The sequence below is a fragment of the Epinephelus moara genome, chromosome 13 (genome assembly GCF_006386435.1).
Source record: "Epinephelus moara isolate mb chromosome 13, YSFRI_EMoa_1.0, whole genome shotgun sequence".
NCBI lineage: Eukaryota > Metazoa > Chordata > Actinopteri > Perciformes > Serranidae > Epinephelus > Epinephelus moara.
The window spans coordinates 23,954,440-23,975,093 of NC_065518.1; the positions used below are offsets into that span (position 1 = coordinate 23,954,440).

The 20,654-nt window shown below is 44.6% G+C and overlaps 1 protein-coding gene across 3 annotated transcripts in view; it reads left to right on the forward strand.

Moving 5' to 3' along the window:
• Positions 1-11,892: 11,892 nt before the first annotated feature.
• Positions 11,893-20,654, forward strand: part of trrap (transformation/transcription domain-associated protein) — a 102,782-nt gene continuing 94,020 nt past the window's right edge. Inside the window, exons 1-8 of one of the 3 annotated variants that reach the window (XM_050059277.1) lie at positions 11,893-11,907; positions 16,232-16,420; positions 17,307-17,356; positions 17,645-17,755; positions 18,608-18,712; positions 19,068-19,151; positions 19,583-19,639; positions 19,821-19,946. In XM_050059277.1, the coding sequence (XP_049915234.1) occupies positions 16,321-16,420; positions 17,307-17,356; positions 17,645-17,755; positions 18,608-18,712; positions 19,068-19,151; positions 19,583-19,639; positions 19,821-19,946 (633 nt within the window). In that variant the 5' untranslated portion in view covers positions 11,893-11,907; positions 16,232-16,320. The other 2 variants (XM_050059275.1, XM_050059276.1) reach the window with 2 other exon arrangements.

Here is a 20,654-nt window from a genome sequence, read left to right on the forward strand (position 1 = left end):
GCTGCTCTAGTCTGTTAACATGGGCACCAAAAAATGAACGAACAAACAAACAAAATCAAGACCTTCCACAAAGCACGCGTGTTGCTCACGCTGGCAGCGTAGCTCGATTGTTAGCCTTCACAAGTGCGTCAATCTTAGGTCTGCAAAGTCTTCCAGTAGGATGGATTGGACCATTTGGTGGGCTGCTTCTGGCCCACTCGCCACACGGTTGATACCCCTGATCTAGGGTGTCCTCTCAAAACCTAAACACCAAGGTGTGTCTCAAATCACATACTTCCGCTGATACACTTCCATGTAGTATACTATGTGCACTATGTACTTATTGGCGTAGTGCACGAATTTCAACAGGGTAGTTGTGCAAACGTCCCTGCTCTGCCGTGTTCGGGAGGAGCCGAACGTCACCGGAAGGACCCGAGTAGTCCCGAGGGAACACGAAGACGACAGAACAGCCCCAAAGGCAGCTGGGCTGGTGGAACACCTGTGGAGTGCCTCACACTTGCTCTACGGTTATGAAAGCGTTAAGCGGAGTACCGTCATAACTACCCCCGCCGTCACCGTGTGTCCGTTGTGCGTGAGTGCAAAGTAAGTTTACAGTAGGTGTTTATTGTTATGCTGTTTTCTGATGTACGTGTTATGATCAGTACTCTAGCACACGGAGTTGTTTACGGTAGATATATGGCCACAGACTGGTTAATATGTCCGTCTTTGTTTATATATGTGTTCTAAACATATAATACTGTTTTGATTAAGTGTTTACTACCGCGGATGGGCTCTACATCTGGCGATATTCACATTTCTTACAGTTGTTGTGTGTTACATTATAACAATGTGGTCTGAGGCGCCCCCGTGTGGCCAGTTTTCTTTGTGTAGTATCCCATGTCTGTTCAGTTGACAGTAATATGACTTTATTTCTGTACCATACTAATATAATTACTGTTTATCTATTTGTATGCTTCAGGAAACCACAACGTACATATCCTGTACACTGTTCCAAGCTGTGTGAAATCATTAAAGAAGGGTTAAAGAAACCTCTGGAGTAGCTGCAGTTTTTCTGACAGAAGACTAAGGCCAGACTGTGTACGCCAGCATTCAAAATATAATTCACAAGTGGTCCTTCGAGCCGGAGGTACACAAGCTGCGCTATGGCTACAAGTAGAGGATATTATGATGGACAGCCGCCACGGAGTCCCCGTCCCAGCAGGGTGCGACGCATTCCCGGACATCTGGAGGACTACGAGCTCAGCTATCCGTTCCTACCCCTTCATCCCACCATAACAAGGACAGTGTCGCCGACAACATCTCCATACGTAGCACCACCCAACATGGGAGGACTCCTTTCCTATCCAGGGCCCACATATCAGCCCTATGAGAGCCCTGACGATAGACTTCAGCGCCTAGAGGCACGCTGGCAGACTATGGGACACCTAATGAGAGAGCTGGAGGCTGAAATGGACAATGTAAGACTAACTCCTCACCCCCAGGGTGGCTATACTCACCCCACATATCGCTCACATCAATATGCTGCAGATATGTCTCAGTACGGTAGTCTTCCCCATCTAGAGAGAATCCACATGTGTCCCTGTCCCACTAGGATGGCACAGGATCCACCTGCATCACACATTCCAGCTTCGACAGTGCCCCTCTCTCAAGATCAGGACACAGCTGCTGCCTCATCAATGCACGCTGCACCCTCCGCTATACTGACAGAGGCTGTGGATCAAGCTTCTTCTGCACAGCTGGCGGATGATCCCATTTCACAGATGAGACGTGTGGATTCTGTAGCCTCTGTTTCATCAGCAGCTACTGACCATGTACCCCCTGTAGCATTGGCCCCGCCTGCACAACCTGTGCCTCCAGTCAACGTGATACGACCAACTCCCACTACCTCACCGGTGCCACCTGCAGTCTCTGCAGTTCCTGCTCGGTTGATCCAGACTGCATTTGCCCCATCACGACCAGTATACAGTGCACCGTGGAAAGTGACTTCCTGCTGCTTAAAAAGGGCCTGGACAGTGTTCTTGAGCCCCACAGACACTTAAGCGAAGACTATAAGTACCAAGTCCTCCTCGACCACCTCAGATTCCCTGCTGCACTTCAAATAGCCAAGCGGTTCATCAACAGTGCAACACCATATACTACTGCCATGCAAGCCCTCATGCAAAGATATGGTCAGCCCAGACAGCTTGTGCAGGGAGAACTCAATGCCATCCTGAACGCTCCACCAGTGAAGGCCGGAGACTATCAAGGTATTGAGGATTTTGCAGCATCAGTTGGAACACTAGTGGGCATGTTAAGCACAACGCAAGGCCCCTCATCTCCAGAGCTGCTGTGTGGTTCTCACGTTGACACACTGCTCACTAAGCTGCCTGCTAACTTCAGAGATTCCTTTGCTGAATACTGCTTCACTAGGGGAATTATTCAGAGTGGCAGTGACAGGACATATACTCTTCCAGACCTGGCAGAGTGGCTTGAGAGGAAAGTCCAGATACTGCAGGTATCCCGTCGAATAAGTGCATGTCCACCAGAACCCACACACGCTGACAGCCAGGAGCGCAAATCAGCAAAGCAGCCAAAGGTGAAGTCTGCAACTATTCTACTAGGTAACCACCAGGGGGCTCTGCAACCTAATCCAGCTCCTGCATCAAGCACCCGTCTACAGTCTAAGAAGCGTGACAGGTTTAAGCCCTATTGCCCCTACTGTAACAACCAAGAACACTACCTCAATGCCTGTGGTGAGTTTGCTAAACTCACAAGCACTGCGAAGGCTGACTGGATAAAGGAGAAGAAAAGATGCTGGAGGTGTGGGAGAGGACACACACCTGACAACTGCACTTTAAAGAAGCCCTGTTCAACTTGTGGGGAACAACACCTATCTGTGCTCCACGATGTGCCACAAACAGAGACTGTCCTGACTGTGAGTACATCCCCCAGCATGATCTACATGGACCAAACTAGCCATTCAGGTCGAGTGATGCTGAAGGTTGTCCCAGTACGCCTGCACAATGGGAAGAAAACACTCAGTACTTACGCTGTTCTGGATGACGGATCTGAAAGAACAATCATATTACCTGCTGCTGTGCATCACCTCGGTCTCAAGGGAAAGGAAGAAATCTTGTCCCTGAGGACAATTAGACAGGACAAGGTGCAGTTAAAGGGAGCTACAGTCTCACTCAAAGTGTCACTCCTGATGAAGAAAGGGATGAAACATGACATTCAACATGCCTTCACAGCAGCAGAGCTGAATCTGGTTGAACAATCATGTGCAGCTGAAACCCTGAAACGAAGCTACCAACACTTGAGAGACATTCCATTGCACTCCTACAGTAGAGTCAAGCCTATGTTACTCATCGGTTCTGACAACCCTCACCTGATAACACCAGTATTCCCAGTCCGGTCTGGCCCGATCGGTGGACCTGTAGCCATGTGCACGGCTCTGGGATGGGCTGTGCAGGGACCTGCCACCTTCCTGCAGCATCCATCAGGTGAGAACAGCTGTCTTCATTCTTCATTCCTCTCCCCTTCTGAAGAGCTACATCAAAATGTTGAAAGACTTTGGAAGCTAGACACATTGCCATTCAGAAACAGTAAGGAGGTGACCCGCTCTCGTGAGGATAAAGCAGCTATGGAACAACTTGAGCAGAAGACCATCAGAGTCACAGTTGATGGTGTGTCCTGCTATGCTACTCCATTGTTGCGTAAACCAAAGGCACCCACTCTCCATGCTCCACCCACGGCCGTGATGGCTCTCCTCAGAGCAACAGAGCGCCGCCTTGCTACCAACCCTGAACAATCCGCAGTGTACAACGAGGAGATACACAAATTGGAGAAAGCTGGATATGCTGTCAAGATCAACGCTGATGAGGTGAGTAAGTCAAAGGAGTCATGGTTCCTCCCTCACCATCTTGTTTATCATAATGGTAAAGCCAGAGTTGTCTTCAACTGCTCATTCAACTATCAACAAGCCTGCCTTAATAACAACCTGCTTCCTGGTCCTACCTTGAGTGCACCACTGCTTGGTGTGCTACTGAGGTTCAGGGAACACGCTGTAGCCATCAGTGGAGATATCCGCGGCATGTTTCATCAGGTGCGCATCCTCCCTGAAGACCAGCCACTCCTCCGCTTCCTGTGGCGTGATGGTGAGAGAGAGCGCAGCCCAGATGTTTATGAGTGGCGTGTTTTGCCATTTGGGACTTCCTGCAGCCCATGCTGTGCAACCTATGCTATGCAGCATCATGTGCAAGAATACAGTGAGGGCAATTAAGACGTGGTTCAATCTGTGCTGCAAGCATTTTATGTAGACAATTGTCTCCAGTCTCTGCAGTCTCAGGATCAAGCCAGACAGCTCATTGACAAGATGAGAGCTCTCCTTGCCAGTGGAGGCTTTGATATGAGACAGTGGTCCAGCAACATGCCCGAGGTTATCGCTCATCTACCTCCAGAAGCCAGGTCAGCAGGATGTGAGTTATGGCTGACTGCAAATAAGACCGACCCACAGGAGTCAACACTCGGCCTCCTGTGGCGCTGCAGACCTGACACTCTTGGATACAGACTCAGAACCATCCCAGTGACTGAACCGACCATGAGATATGTATATCGAGTTTTAGCCAGTCAATACGACCCTCTTGGCTACATCATACCGTATACCACACGTGCCAAGGTCCTGGTCAAAGCCCTGTGGAGGAAAGAGAGAGGATGGGATGAGCCTATTGTGGACAGTCTCCTCCCTGTATGGCAAGCGTGGGAGAGCGAGCTCCCACAGCTTCAACACATCACAATGCCACGTCGTTACACCACTAACGTTCCTACCGACACTCCTGTTGAACTACACATCTTCTGTGACGCCTCAGAGAAAGCCTACGGTGCTGTAGCATACATGAGGGTTGAAGACAGTGAAGGAAAAGTACAGGTGGCATTTGTGATGGCAAGGTCTCGTGTAGCACCAAAGAAACAGCTTTCAATACCTCGCCTGGAGCTGTGATGCGGCCCTGTCAGGTGCACAAATAGCCAAGGTCCTGCACACGGAGCTGACTCTGCTGGTAAAGAAAACAACACTGTGGACAGATGCCACGACTGTTCTGCACTGGATCCAATCCGAATCTCAGCAGTACAAGGTGTTTGTGGGGACACGGATAGCAGAGATCCAAGAGCTAGTTGGAGCAGATGACTGGAGATATGGTCCCTCAGAAGAGAATCCCGCTGACGATATCACCCGGGGGAAATCTCTGGCGGATCTAATGAAGCCCAAACGCTGGCCATGTGGTCCGACTTTCCTCCACCAGCCTCCAGCCGAGTGGCCAACTAATCATGCTGTAAGTTCCACACCTACACCAGCCGAAGAAACCTGTGATACCATCTGTTGTGGAAACATCACAGTAAGCAGCCTTCCAGTCCCAGATGTAACTCAGATCAAATCATGGTCAGAACTGATAGATGCCACATTCCAGTCCCTACACGGGGCGGCTGCTCCTCCCATGACTGCAGCCGACAGAGTCAAGACAGAAGTTGTCATCTTGAAGAGAGCACAACAGGAGAGTTTCCCGGCGGAGTTTACTGCACTGCAAGTAGGTAAACCCCTCAGCTCTAATAGCAGCTTACTGTCTCTATCCCCTGTCTACGACAAAGATGTGGAGCTGATAAGGGTTGGAGGTCGCCTTCGAAAGGCAGAGAACCTAGAAGAGGACACTATCCATCCTATCATCCTGGCACCAAACCACCATGTCACGAAGTTGCTCATACAGGACTATGACAACCGGTTGCTTCATGCAGGTCCTGACCGTGTATTTGCAGAAATAAGGAGGACATACTGGATCATTCGTGGACGTCAAGCTGTCAAGAAACATCAGCATAGCTGCACAGAGTGCTGTAAATGGTGCAGCAAGCCTGTCATTCCTCAGATGGCCGACTTGCCAGCTGCACGGTTGCGCATCAACCAACCACCGTACTGGTCTACTGGGGTAGATTGTTTCGGCCCATACACCATTAAAATAGGCCGCAGACGTGAGAAGAGGTGGGGTATTGTCTTTAAGTGCCTCACCACGCGATGTGTGCATCTGGACCTTTTGTGCAGCATGGACACTGACTCCTTCTTGCTCGCCTAACGACGCTTCGTGGCAAGAAGAGGGAAGCCGTTTGAGATTCTCTGTGACCAAGGCACTAATTTTCGGGGAGGAGACAGAGAGCTGCAAGAAGCCTTCGCCGCACTTGAGCCAGCACTAAAGGACCAGCTTGCTGAGCAGAGCATCGACTTCAGATTTAACCCACCACTTGCACCTCATTTCGGCAGTGTTTGGGAGAGAGAGATCAAATCTGTTAAAGCTTCCCTGCAAGTGGTCCTGACAGACCAAGTGCTCCCAGAGGAAGTCCTCATGACGGTCCTGATAGAAGTTGAGGGGATTCTCAACTCAAAGCCCCTTGGCTATGCTACATCAGACATCGCAGATCCTGACCCCATAACACCAAATCTCCTACTCATGGGGCGGCGGGATGCATCACTTCCACAAGCTGTGTATCACAACAGTGACCTGCTTGGACGTCGCCGCTGGAGACACAGCCAGGTGCTGGCAGATCACTTTTGGCGCCAGTTCACCAAGAACTATCTCCCCAACCTTCAACATCGTCGGAAGTGGCATAGTTCTACTGTGGACCTCACTCCAGATCAGGTGGTCATGATCATTGACCCACAGCTGCCAAGAGCACTGTGGCCTGTTGGACGAGTCACCAAAGTGATCCCCAGCGATGCTCTACGGTTATGACAGCGTTAAGCGGAGTACCGTCATAACTACCCCCGCCGTCACCGTGTGTCCGTTGTGCGTGAGTGCAAAGTAAGTTTACAGTAGGTGTTTATTGTTATGCTGTTTTCTGATGTACGTGTTATGATCAGTACTCTAGCACACAGAGTTGTTTACGGTAGATATATTGCCACAGACTGGTTAATATGTCCGTCTTTGTTTATATATGTGTTCTAAACATATAATACTGTTTTGATTAAGTGTTTACTACCGCGGATGGGCTCTACATCTGGCGATATTCACATTTCTTACAGTTGTTGTGTGTTACATTATAACAATGTGGTCTGAGGCGCCCCCGTGTGGCCAGTTTTCTTTGTGTAGTATCCCATGTCTGTTCAGTTGACAGTAATATGACTTTATTTCTGTACCATACTAATATAATTATTGTTTATCTATTTGTATGCTTCAGGAAACCACAACGTACATATCCTGTACACTGTTCCAAGCTGTGTGAAATCATTAAAGAAGGGTTAAAGAAACCTCTGNNNNACCATACTAATATAATTATTGTTTATCTATTTGTATGCTTCAGGAAACCACAACGAACACTGTACACTGTTCCAAGCTGTGTGAAATCATTAAAGAAGGGTTAAAGAAACCTCTGGAGTAGCCGCAGTTTTTCTGACAGAAGACTAAGGCCAGACTGTGTACGCCAGCATTCAAAATATAATTCACAGTAGTGTTGTCTCAAACCAAACACAGGTTGTGCACTCACCGGAAATGACGGCCGCAAATTAGCTAGTTAGCAAACTAGCATTAGCATTCACGTTATCGTTTGTGGTACCAAATCATTACAGACTGCTAAATTAACCCAATAAACATACTGCTGGCTTATACCCGACAACAGTATAGGGGTGCTTAGTGCAAAAAACACATGTATTTGTACAATGCAGTGACATTCACGGTTGCACAGTCCCTGGCCGCCATTTCCAGTTTGAAAAGTGGTCCCTCCCCTTCCACTATGTAGCCAAGATGGCGACCATTGAGGGCGAGAAGTTTCCATAGTTCCACACTCAACTTATTGACCGTTTTGAGTGCACTATCTGGGTACTTCTCAGTGTGAATGCACTTATGCACTCAAATATTAAGTGTAAGTACAGAAGTATGCGATTTGAGATACAGCACAGGACTCTAAACCCCTCAGCGGACGAGCTAACCTTGGACACTCACTGAATAAATGTTCCAGTGATTCCTCCTATGTGAGCAGAACAGACAGCCCACCCCATGGCGAGGATCCAGGTGTGCTACGTGTCTGTTCGCAGCTATTGCTCTGTGAATTATCCTCCATTGGAGGTCAGCTTATAGAAAGGCCGCCAGATGCCTTTCTGAGACTTCAGCTGAAAAACCCTCAGTCCACTTTAACACTTGAATCCCAACCTAAAAGAAAGAAAAGAAAGAAAGGAAGATGCACAATTATTGACCTTCACTCTGCTGTGCTACCAGCTTCGCAAAGCATGTTCAGACCAGTTACCATCATTAGTGACAGACTACACCTCCCTCAGTTTAACACAGAATGTTTTACTCTGACATCACACCTATTCTCCACTCACCAGGTGACAAAGACAAAAAGTATCTGCTGGTTTGATTTAAACTCCAGCTGATCAAAAACAGTCTCTGGAAACTGAGAGATTGACTTTGATTACACCAGGGACAACACTCACATTATTAAAAAAATAATAAGATGTATAATGACAACCATATTCACAAAGCTGGAGTCTTTTACACTGCCTGGTTCAAAGAGACTATGTCCTCTTATTCTGCAGGCCTGGGGACTGCGTATGGGTAGAAAGAATGAATGCGCATGGGAGCTGTAGATGCATGAATAGGTTTTCAGGGTATTGTTGATGATTCAGACCCCGTCTCAAGGAAAGTGCACTTCTTTCTATATGAGAAATAATACAGGGTTGATCAGGCTTCATCATAAGGGCATCAGCAACCGCAGCAGCACACTGAGAAAACACAAACCTAATGGACACATGAGTGGTTTTGGAAAGCCAGAGAACCAGCGTGTCATCTACTCTCCCCTCTCAGGATAAAGCCCCCTGTCACACACACACACACACTCACACAAAAACCACACTAATGAAACTAACAGGACAGTGCAATAAGCCTGAGACAAACATCTTTTAGCAGATCATCATTACTTAGGGAACAGAGAGCGAGAAAGAGAATGGGACTGTCACATTATATGTCAGATTACCTCTTGCATTATATACGGCATTAACTGAAAGGAATACCTCATTCTGCGGTCTTCTGCCAGTGGGTTCACTCTATGGAAGGAGGAGGATGTGAAGGAGAGAATTATGAACTAAAACCCATTAGTAAAGCATGTGGGCAGGAGACAGGCCAAGATAAATAATGACCATCTTTCAACCTGACTTCATTATTTCCAACGCTGTTGAGACCAGCATTATGAAAAAAAAAAAAAAAAAAAAAATCTCAAGTCCCCTTGTCGTATACGCTTTCATTAGCGAACCACAGAAGAAGAGGAGGAAGTGTGCATGACACCAGCTTAATATGGTGACAATGATACTTGGGAGCAACCTCTAAAATGATCAAGAGAGGTAATCCAATTTGAGTTGTGACTGTTTTGCCTATGTGACCAAATCAAAGCAAGAAGGAAAAGGGGAAAAACTGTCTAGAGGATCGATGAAAACCAGCCATTGCAAAATTTACATTTTTTGCCGTCCTCTGAAGGACAAATAAGCAAAGGTGGGACCAAGTCATTGTTTTGCAAGTCACAAATAGGTCTCAAGTGTTGGCACTCAAGTCCCAAGTCAAGTCCCAAGTCCTAAAATTTGAGTTTCGAGTCCTGACATGTCATGATGTGCTCTTCACCAAATGTAAAGCCATTTTAACACATTACATTAAAGTCTAAAGTTTATTAGTTAAAACAAGTTAGCTGGAAGTCATTGTATCACCAAATTTCCAACCTGCATATTTGGCATACTGAAATTTGTTTTTTGTTGACCACCAAATTGTTTTTGCACATGAACAAAATCATTTTTGGTATCATTTTGTCCAACTAGCACTCAGTTGCCGAATGTTAGTTCTTCATGGTTCTCTCCTGCAACTTGACTGGATGCTGTTGGACTGGCTCAGACAAAGTAGATCTGGGGAATCAAATGTCGACTTGCAGGGAATGAATAGCGTTAATGTTAGTTGATTCAGAGAATAAAGGGAAATTAATTAATTTGTTGCACACTTTTTCAAAAACACACTTTTAATCTTCGGGTTTTTGGGAAGGTATCAAGTATTTTTGAGTTAAAAGGCTCAAGTCCAAGTGAAGTCCTTGGTGTTAAAGTCCAAGTCGAGATGCAAGTCTTTTTGAATTTTGTCAAGTTGAGTCTAAAGTCATCGTATGTGTGGCTGCAGACAACACCTCTGCAAATAAGACCTACAAAGCAATAAAACAAAGACTATATCATTAATATTTGACAACTTATAAACCGGTAGTTTCTTGAGCCATATCTCGTCTAAATATTTTAAACCCCACAATACTTCCTATTCCAGATTCCTGGCAGATCTCCATTAATGTAGCACCATCTTATGAAAGTCTCAGTTATTAAAAACATCATGTCTAAAGATCAAAATCTTGGACCAATTTCCTATGTTTAAGAAACACATACATCCATACCAGGTATCAGATAAGAATATGATGTGGTAGTATCATGTATGCAATGTGTCACGCCAACTTCATTACTTGCTCTGTTCAAAGGAGTCCTGCAGCACACATTGGCCTCAGTTCAAGAACTTAAATGCAGTCCCCGGTGTGTTATTATTCATAAAGGATTGGCACTATGCTTGTTTTACTTGGAGCACTGTGGATCTCAGAGCATTGACTTTACGCAGCCTCTGTCTCTGTCAGTGGGCTGCCATCTTGTGGTAAAAACAAACCATGCTAACTAATGCAGTCATCACTCAGTATACACCAACTGTGCAATATCTAAACTTGATACGTGCATAATGTGACTTTAGCCATTTAGCCAAGTCAAGGTTGAAGAGTTATCTGTTTGCCACTGCCTTTTATTAAATCAAATATTTATCATTTCTTACACTGCACTGTCATTCTTATTACTCAAATACTTTTACTGATTTTAACTGCACTGCAACTTTTATTTTGTATTTTATGCCTGTCTTTGTATATTTTAACTTTTTATTTTGTATTCTATAGTTCTTTAATGAATTGCTTTTATATGTCCTTTATATTGTTTCTTTTGCATGTTGTCTTGATGGGTTGGATGTTTTATATAGAGCACTTTGAATCGCTTTGTTGCTGAAATGTGCTATACAAATAAACTTGCCTTGCCTATATGCTAAATTGTGTAATTGCACTATTCCCTTTGCTGCTGTAATGATGCAAATTCCCTGCTATTAGATGAATAAAGAATTATCTTATTTTATCATGTTATCTTATGAAAATTCAAAATATTATTTTTAATAAGAAGAGAAGACACAACAGCAATGGGGGTTTTTCACAATCTGGCAAACCAAAAGTAGTTATTTTAAACTGATCTATAAACCATTAGTAAATGTTTTATCTGCTATTATTAATATAGCCATTAGTTAGAATTTATACCACTCAACAAAATCTGTATAACAGTAATATGACTTGCAGCAAAGCCTATAGAGTGATAAGGGGGGTGTGATAAGTTTATAATTTAGCAAACATATTTCAGCAATATAGGCCCATGTAAAGTCTGCCAAATACTGCAGGCTATGTGTTGAAGAACTCCTCTCCCATAGGATGCTGTCCACATGAGTGTACTACCGCCAGTAACCATGCGCAGTTACCCGCAAATGTACTTCCTCTGCCAATATCCTGGAGCCAGAAGACCATCGAAAACGATGGTCTTATAACCATTGTTTTACACAGTGTATCGTTCCGCTCGTACTAGAATAAAACGTTTTGACTAATAAAAAATATTTACACATAAGTGAACATCGACTGCACCGCTTCTATGCATCTAGTTGTATTAATCAAACAGTATCACACTGTACCCATATATTCATATATGATACGGATTAGGCGGAGGGATATCACACACCTTTGCGGATCCCAGGCTCTGAGCAGCAGCGCGGCGAATACGGAGTGACGGTTTCTTGTCTGTGGTGCTGGGTGAATGCAAGCGGTCCGCTCTGTTTTAAACTTTGGAGAAATTGTGGGTGTTATCTACACCGTATTGAATTATAACTACTTTTAAACTGTTTCTTGTCTGAGAACATGTGCTTTCTTCTCTTGGCTAGCGTTTATCTTCTCTTCAAATTTGAGTTTAACGCTTGGGGAAACGCGAGCGATCTATTGTAGCGACGCCCACATTTCCCAGCATGCTGGACTGAGTAGTTTGTAGTTGCTGTTAAATGTGCTGTATTCTGCTCCATAACGAAAATATCATCGTCATTGTCTATGGTTTGCCTGTTCAGAGCATGATGATTTATGCCAGCTATTGTCACTTGTGTGTTAATTTGTAGTTGCACCATTAGTGAGCTTGCTATCCTGTTTCATGACCCCAGTTGTTTTTCAGTTTTGAATTTGGGAGTGTGGCGCTGTCACACTTCCGCGTACGGAGGAGTGTGGTCCCGTGAAGTCACATTTGGCAAATGGAAAACCAGCACCATGAAGTAAAGAATCTCCACAGTTTCTCTGATCACGGGTTATGGGTACATAACTCCTCACCTGATACTCTACGCACCCAATATTCTCCGGGGAAATGTGCTGGTGGTTGTGCGCAGCAGGGAGACTTTCTCTGCCTCCCTGTACTTGGGAGAATACTGCACACTGCTCATCCATGCCTTGGCAAAATTATGGAGTCTGTGCCACTGGGTGTGTGCAAGGGGAGATTCCCTCCGTCGACCCCGAAGCTGTGAGGCTTCTGCAATCTGCTCATCCTTTCCTTAACATTCCCGGAGTTTGTGCCAGTGGGTGTATGAGATAGAGTCAGAGGTCAGAGGACAGGGTCTGCTCATCCTCGTCCATAGTAGTCCCAGGGTCTGTGCTGGTGGGTGCAATGGACGTTGTATCCCCTGAGCCAGGCTGGTCTGCTGGTCACTCCTGTACGGCCAGCGGGTAGTAGTAGTAGTGCCAGGCGGTCTCTGTGGAGAACCACCGTCTGCCCGCGAACACAAAGCTTCACCGGGTACACAAGATCTGACAACTGCTCCAACACCTCACAAGGGCCCATCCTCTGGCTGGTGAGCTTTGGCGACACACCCTTCCTTCTGGCAGGACAGTAGACCCACACCTTCTCCCCCATCGAAAAGCTCCGTCCTTGGCAGCAGGTATCATACGCCCGCTTCTGCCAACCTGATGTTGTCGAGCAAAGTCATGTGCTGCCGCCAGGCGTTGACGAAGATTCCGGAGGTACTCAAACCCAGGTCCCTGGGGCTGCTCAGTGTTGGGGGGTGCTCCAAAAGCCAGATCCCCAGGTGTTCCCAGCTCTCGTCCAAACATAAGAGCAGTTGGTGTGCATCCGTTACTCTCCTGCACTGCCAACCGGTATGCCCACAGGACCATCGGCAGGTGGCGGTCCCAGTCGCTGCGTGGTCCCACTCCTCTTGGCGCTGACAATACCTGCAGTCCACCCCCTCACAAGGGTGCCAAGAGAGGGCGTCAGCATTTGTGTGCAGTTGCCCTGCACGGTGCTGGATCTCAAAATCATAGCTTTGCAGGGCTTCAATCCACCTGGCCTTCGGGCTCCCTAAAGCTTAGCAGCCAGGTGAGGGATGCATGATCGGGCTGTAGGAGAAACCGGTGTCCATAGAGGTAGAGGCAGAATTTTGAAGCGGAGCTGTTTGCTGAGGTGTGCCAGCGGGTGGGGGTGAAAAAGACATGGACAATGCCTTTACATCCACAGAGTGATGGGTTGGTGGAGCGTTTTAATCAGACGCTCGCCACCCAGCTAGCCGTTGTTACCTCGCAACACCAGCGCAACTGGGACCGCCACCTGCCGATGGTCCTGTGGGCATACCGGTTGGCAGTGCAGGAGAGTACCGAATGCACACCAGCTGCTCTTATGTTTGGACGAGAGCTGGGAACACCTGTGGATCTGGCTTTTGGAGCACCCCCCAACACTGAGCAGCCCCGGGGACCTGGTTTTGAGTACCTCCGGAATCTTCGTCAACGCCTGGTGGCGGCACATGACTTTGCTCGACAACATCAGACCAATGCAGGGGGTTGGCAGAAGCGGGCGTATGATACCTGCTGCCAAGGACGGAGCTTTTCGATGGGGGAGAAGGTGTGGGTCTACTGTCTTGCCAGAAGGAAGGGTGTGTCGCCTAAGCTCACCAGCCAGTGGATGGGCCCTTGTGAGGTGTTGGAACAGTTGTCAGATGTTGTGTACCCAGTGAAGCTTTGTGTTCGCGGGCGGACGGTGGTTCTCCACAGAGACCGCCTGGCACCCTACTACCCGCTGGCCGTACAGGGGTGACCAGCAGACCAGCCTGGCTCAGGGGATACAATGTCCATTACACCCACCAGCACAGACCCTGGGACTGCTCTGGACGAGGATGAGCAGAGGCCCCACGGGCTAGGAGGCGGCGGAGGCAGCCTCCCCGTTGCTATGCAGACTTTGTGTTAAGCGGGTGAGTCGCCGAGAACGTGCGACCCGTGGTGGGGGCAGTGTATCGACGCCCACATTTCCCAGCATGCTGGACTGAGTAGTTTGTAGTTGCTGTTAAATGTGTTGTATTCTGCTCCATAACGCAAATGTCATCTTTTGTTATTGTCTATGGTTTGCTTGTTAAGAGCATGATGGTTTATACCAGCTGTTGTCACTTGTGTGTTAATTTGTATTTCCACCATTAGTGAGCTTGCTATCCTGTTTCATGACCCCAGCTATTTTTCTGATAAAGATTTGAATCTGTTGGTTGTTATCTCTTTGCAAATAAAGTTATCTACAAACAGAGCTACAGTGTGTCTTCTGTGAGTGTGAAAGTTGCCACAATATATAATGTGTCGCATTGTAATTATTGATCTTTATATGCTATTGATCTTTGTTATTTAGTTAGGTATAGACTTTATTATATTACTTTGTTTTTTTTTTCTATTAAACTGATATCACTTGTTTGCACTATCCACTTTGTTGCTGTAATACTGCAAATTTCCCTGCTGTTGGACTAACAAAGAATTATCTTATAAAAATTGAAAATATAATTTTTATTAATAATAGGAGGAGCAACAACAATGGTGATTTTTCACAACATGGCAAACCAGAAGTATTTCTTTATAACTGATCTATAAACCATTAGTAAATGTTTTTATCAACTATTAATGAAGCCATTAGATAAAACCAAACCTGCATGACAGCACTATAACTGACAGCCAACACTATAGAATGATGGTGAAGTTGGCAAGTCAGAGTTATCAATTTAAGTCCCCGACCTGACTTCTGGTTAAGTTTATAATTTAGCAAACATATTTCAGCAATATAGGCCTATGTAAAGTCTGCCAAATACTGCAATATGTGTTGAAGAACTCGTCTCCCATAGAATACTGCCCACATGAGTGTACTGCCGCCAGTAACCATGCGCAGTTAGCCGCAAATGTACTTCCTCTGCCAATATCCTGGAGCCAGAAGACCATCGAAAACGATGGTCTTATAACCACTGCTTTACAGTGTATCGTTCCGCTCGTACTAGAATAAAACGTTTTGACTAATTAAAAAAATACACAGACGTAAACATCGACTGCACCGCTTCTAGACATCTAGTTTTGTTAATCAAACATTATTACACTGTACCCATACATTCATATATGATACGGATTAGGCGGAGGGATATCACACATCCTTGCGAGTCGCAAGCTCTGAGCAGCAACGCGAGCGCGGCGGATACGGAGCGACGGTTTCCTGTCTGTGGTGCTGGGTGAGTACAAACGGTCCGCTCTTTCATAAACTTTGGAGAAATTGTGGGTGTTATCTACACCCTGCTGTATTATAATAACTTTTAAACTGCCTCTTGTCTGAGAACATGTGCTTTCTTCTCTTGGCTAGCGTTTATTTTCTCTTAAAGTTTGAGTTTAACGCTTGGGGATGCGCGAGCGCTTTCTTTCTTTTGGAAAGCTAGCTTATTAGCTAACGGCTGCTAACGTCTTCTGCAAAATTAATATTATATGTGGCTTTTGTGGCTTTATTGAGCAGATGCATAAGCGTGTAACGTCTCTTTAAAACGGGAAGTTTTCCACTTTGACGCCGAAAATACGGTTTTTTTAATTCACAAACACTGTCGGAGTATACAGAAATTGTGCTAGCCGGCGCTTGCAGTGATGTCATCACTGTGCGCCCGTTGAGAGGCATGTTTGTGGATCTGTTACCTGTCACCGGTCTAAGTTAAAGTTACTGTTTTCCCGTAGCAACGCTGATTTTTGCCAAAATGTTCAGCAAATATAACGTTAGTATCTTAATTTAGATTAACAACTACGCTATCTTTTCCTCTGATGTCTGTAGCTTACATGAGACCACACTGAGATCTGTGCAGCGCAGACTACCGTCTGCCCCCTTTCCCCTCGGCTGCCCGGTCTGTCCCATCTACCACCATGGCCTTTGTGCCTGCGCCCAGCCCCACTGTGGTGGACCAGACCACACTTATGAAGAAGTACCTGCAGTTTGTGGCAGCACTCACAGATGCTAACACACGTAAGTTCGTAGGCCTTGCAGTTTACTGCTAATCAGGAGTTATACCAGATGCCTGAAAATGGCAGGCCTGAATATCTTGCAGTTTGAAAAACCTACCAGCATTTAATAGCATTTAAAGTACAGATTTACTTAAATTACTTGTTATTTTGTGTAAGTCATAATATGGATGCACTTTCTCATGAATTTGTTGTTAACCCAAGAAGTGTCATCCAACAATAATCCAGCACCTGCAGTAATATGCTTTACCTGCAGTAATCTAGAGGCATGTACAGGTGCTTAGATGCAGGATGGATTAGTGTGAATTTATGTTTTTTCATTTGGGTAAAATTTGCATTAATCTAAATGCTTAGACATTTGGCAATTAAAAAGAGGAGTAAGAAAATGTTTTTACAATAGGACTTCATGTAAGAATGAATGTTGTTATTCTTGTAAAAAAAAAAAAAAAATCAAGTATCTTGTAATATTATTCATTTGGAACTTCAATAATTAAAGTTAGAAACACTTTTGTCATACAGATTTGTTAATAAATTGTATGCCCCTTTTTATTTCATTGAACTTTTTGTTAGTACTTCTTTTTTTCTTTTTTCTCAGTATCACTAAAATAAATTATGGTTTAGTAGAGGCACTTGTGCTTAGCATGGGCGATGTGATGAGAGCGATATGCTTTAGTCCAGTCAAAGGTACGTGTGTTTGGGTGAGTGCTTGTCTGTGTGAGTGTTGTTGTGTGAGTGTGGTTCTTAATGTACCTTTTGAACAACCTGGACGCTGAAAGTAAAACTGATAAGATCTGAGAGTCCCCGCTGAGCACATTGAGATGGCCATGAAAAGTGGAACTGTATCATTAGCCAGTGTGATTAATGGCGACATTCTGTCCTTCAACTTCCAGCTGATGAAACTAAGCTGAAGATGATGCAGGAGGTCAGCGAGAACTTTGAGGTAAGTTTGATGAATGTTCTCAGTGTGTGCAGGAGGGGATTGATTTTCATTGTCTCTTTTGATGTATTATGATGGATTTTAAGAAGTTTTAGAGATTCCAGAAAAGCTAAATTTTCTCAGGACCTTTTGAGTTGTAACTGAACTGAGGGAAAATACACTAATTTTTTAATTAAATGAGTCTGCAGCAACAAAGAAAAATCCTTGACTAAATACTCACACCACTGAAACATGAATGCGGGATATACAAGTTACTACATGACGTAAGACATCTTTGACTTTCAATTTCAGAATGTGACTTCGTCGCCTCAGTACTCCACCTTCTTGGAACACATCATTCCTCGCTTCCTCACGTTCCTTCAGGATGGAGAGGTGCAGTTCCTACAAGAAAAACCTACACAGGTATGTTACCAAACACAACGGTTTGGGCTCCTTCCTATGCTTTTAATCTTTGTTCAAAAACTGTACCAACAGAAATCTAGTCTAGCAGAAAAACTGATTTGGTCGCAGACACTATCCTCAATAATAATGATAATTGACCCTTCACTAAGTCCCTGCCCTTTGTGATGCTCTGTCCACATCACAAGCAATCGAGACAGAAGACAATGAATATAAGGGGAAACTTTGCCAATATTCAGCCAGCTGTGTGTGAAGATGAATGATGTTTGGTGTGCCGCCAGCTGCCAGATGGGTAGGGAGCTTCGGGAAAAGCCAAACACTGTTCAGCTGCACACTCTGTGATGACACGCAGCTGCTTGAATAATAACAAAGTTTCCCTGCACTGTTCCTGTAAGAGCAGGATAGGCCTTTATTCAGTGTTATTATCATTAAAAAGCAAAAGCATGTGTGTACATCCAGCTATCCGGCCAGACCTTCGGTAGCTGTCTAGCTAGCAAACTCTACATTTTTCAGAGTCTGACTTTGGTTTTGAAACTGGGAAGAAGTTTATATCTCCTTCCAACCTCTCCAGGTAACAAGTATCATTAATTCACGATGTGCCCCAGGCAAAACAGTTAGCTCAAAATCCACAAAACCATTTTGAAAAATAAGGAAATCTTAAAAGATCTTTAGAGTCTATGGAGCGCAGCTGTGTTGTCAGACCTTTGTCAGAGCTGGCCGATGCTATGATATGATTGGCCAGTCTGTGTTCCAGGGGTAGGACTTTAGAAAGAGTCAGATTATGTTACACCAAGCATCATGACTACGGTTTTGTTTGATCATATCCAGTGGTATAATTAACATCTTCTTTTTCAGCAACTGAGGAAGCTGGTGCTGGAAATCATCCACCGCATACCAACAAATGAACACCTTCGTCCACACACCAAGAACATCCTGTCCGTAATGTTCCGCTTCCTGGAGGTAAGAGTCCTGCTCTCTTACAACAGAAGGTGTTATGTTTTGTCATTTTGCAGTATTCAGTTACTATAAAACTGTCTTCTACAGCTTGTAGTTGATTTTCCGTACTGTCTCACAGCTGATCAGTTTCCAAAGTGCTGGAAAATTAATATTAATGAAAAGCTGCTACATGTCTGTGGTAGTCATAGTTTTGTTGTTTAGTAAATATTTTACAAAGAATTAATTAAACGGGTGGGCTTTGTTTCTACAGCGGATTGGAAAACAGTGAAAATGATTGACACTGTGGGTAGTGGGCAAAAGAAATATTCTGCAGTTATTTCATTTCACATTCATGTTTGTTCTTTTTTTGTTGTCACAGATTGAAAGTGAGGAAAATGTGCTGATATGCCTACGCATTATTATTGAGCTGCACAAACAGTTCCGGCCACCAATCTCTCAGGAGGTGAGAATCTCAGCCTTATTGCTTGAAAAAGAATTGAGTTGTGAAATATTGTTTTGAAACTTGCAGAGCGATGTTTTGTTGTCTAGTTCTTATAGAGATAAAAGCATATTTGTTAGTAATCCTGTGATGTCAGGGATGTGATTATCATTAAACAGTCATAACTAATGACTAATACCTCATTCACAGCAGTAAAACATAATCATGAAAGAATGAGTAATCAGTTAACATTTTCTGTTGACCAAGACCTGATTGAAAAACAATAAAGGCAATAAAATACTTTTGTAGACAGAATTTTTCAGCTTCTCTTAAGCAGGAAAAATACAACAAAGAATTATTGATATCTTCTTTTTCTTTATGAAAAATAAAAGGAACATGTGAACATTTTCTTGAAGTCTTGGATTAACATGTTTTCCATAATCTTCTCCTTTCAGATTCATCACTTTCTGGACTTTGTGAAGCAGATCTACAAAGACCTTCCGAAAGTTGTTGTAAGTACAGCCTTCACAGCAGGTGGCTCTGCTTTCAGTGAAGTTGTGGTTGCTTCTGATTTGATTATATTTTTAACGGAAGCACTGGGTAACTTGCCACTGTCCTTCCCTCATGTTTCTTTCTTCCTTTCCACCTGTGTCTGTGTTTTCTCTAACCACTGTCTCTTTGTGCTCCCACCAGGCCAGGTACTTTGAGAACCCACAGGTGATAGCAGAGAACACGGTTCCCTCTCCAGAAATGGTTGGGATGATCACATCGGTATTGGTCAAGACTGCACCAGAGAGGGAAGACAGCGAGACACGAACAGTAAGCTAACCAACAGTTAATCTCCATACTGCATACTTATACAGTACTGTCTGTAGCCACAGGATGGCAGTGTTGGCACACTAATAGGGGAAACCACAAAACTGCCCTCTTACTGACTCTCAGAGAGAACATACATTAAAAAGTACTTGATGCGCTCTCTCAGCACAAATTTTCAAACTAAAGTTTTATAGCATGCGCCCTCTTGTCGGTTTAATACAACGCTGATCTGAATTTTGTCTCATTGACAGTTTCTTTAATTAGTTTTATTATATGATTAATTTCCTTAAGATGAATTTCGGTCTTTATTTTTCAAAGACTGTACTGAAAACATAATCTTACAGCAAGGAAAGAATCTTGAAGTGTGATATTTTGTAATGGAGAATGTACAAGAAGAACTGATGTGGATTTAAAGTATACTTGCCAACCATGAGAACTCCAAGATAGGGAGGATTTTGAAATCAAAGCCCGGGGTTCGGAGGTTCCCCCTGAAAAATTCTGGAGACTTTCTAGACATTCGTATGACTTGCAAAGAATGAAAAGAACAAAATAATAAGTACACTGCATCATGTTTTTTTTATGTTAAATACATTTAATTCAGTTAAGTTTTTAGTGACTGTAGTACTCCAGCCGAGTACCAGGAGGAGGGAGGGGGGCCAGGCTGCAGGTTTGGCTCACGGCAGGGACTCAAAGCCGGCTGTCCTCCCTGGC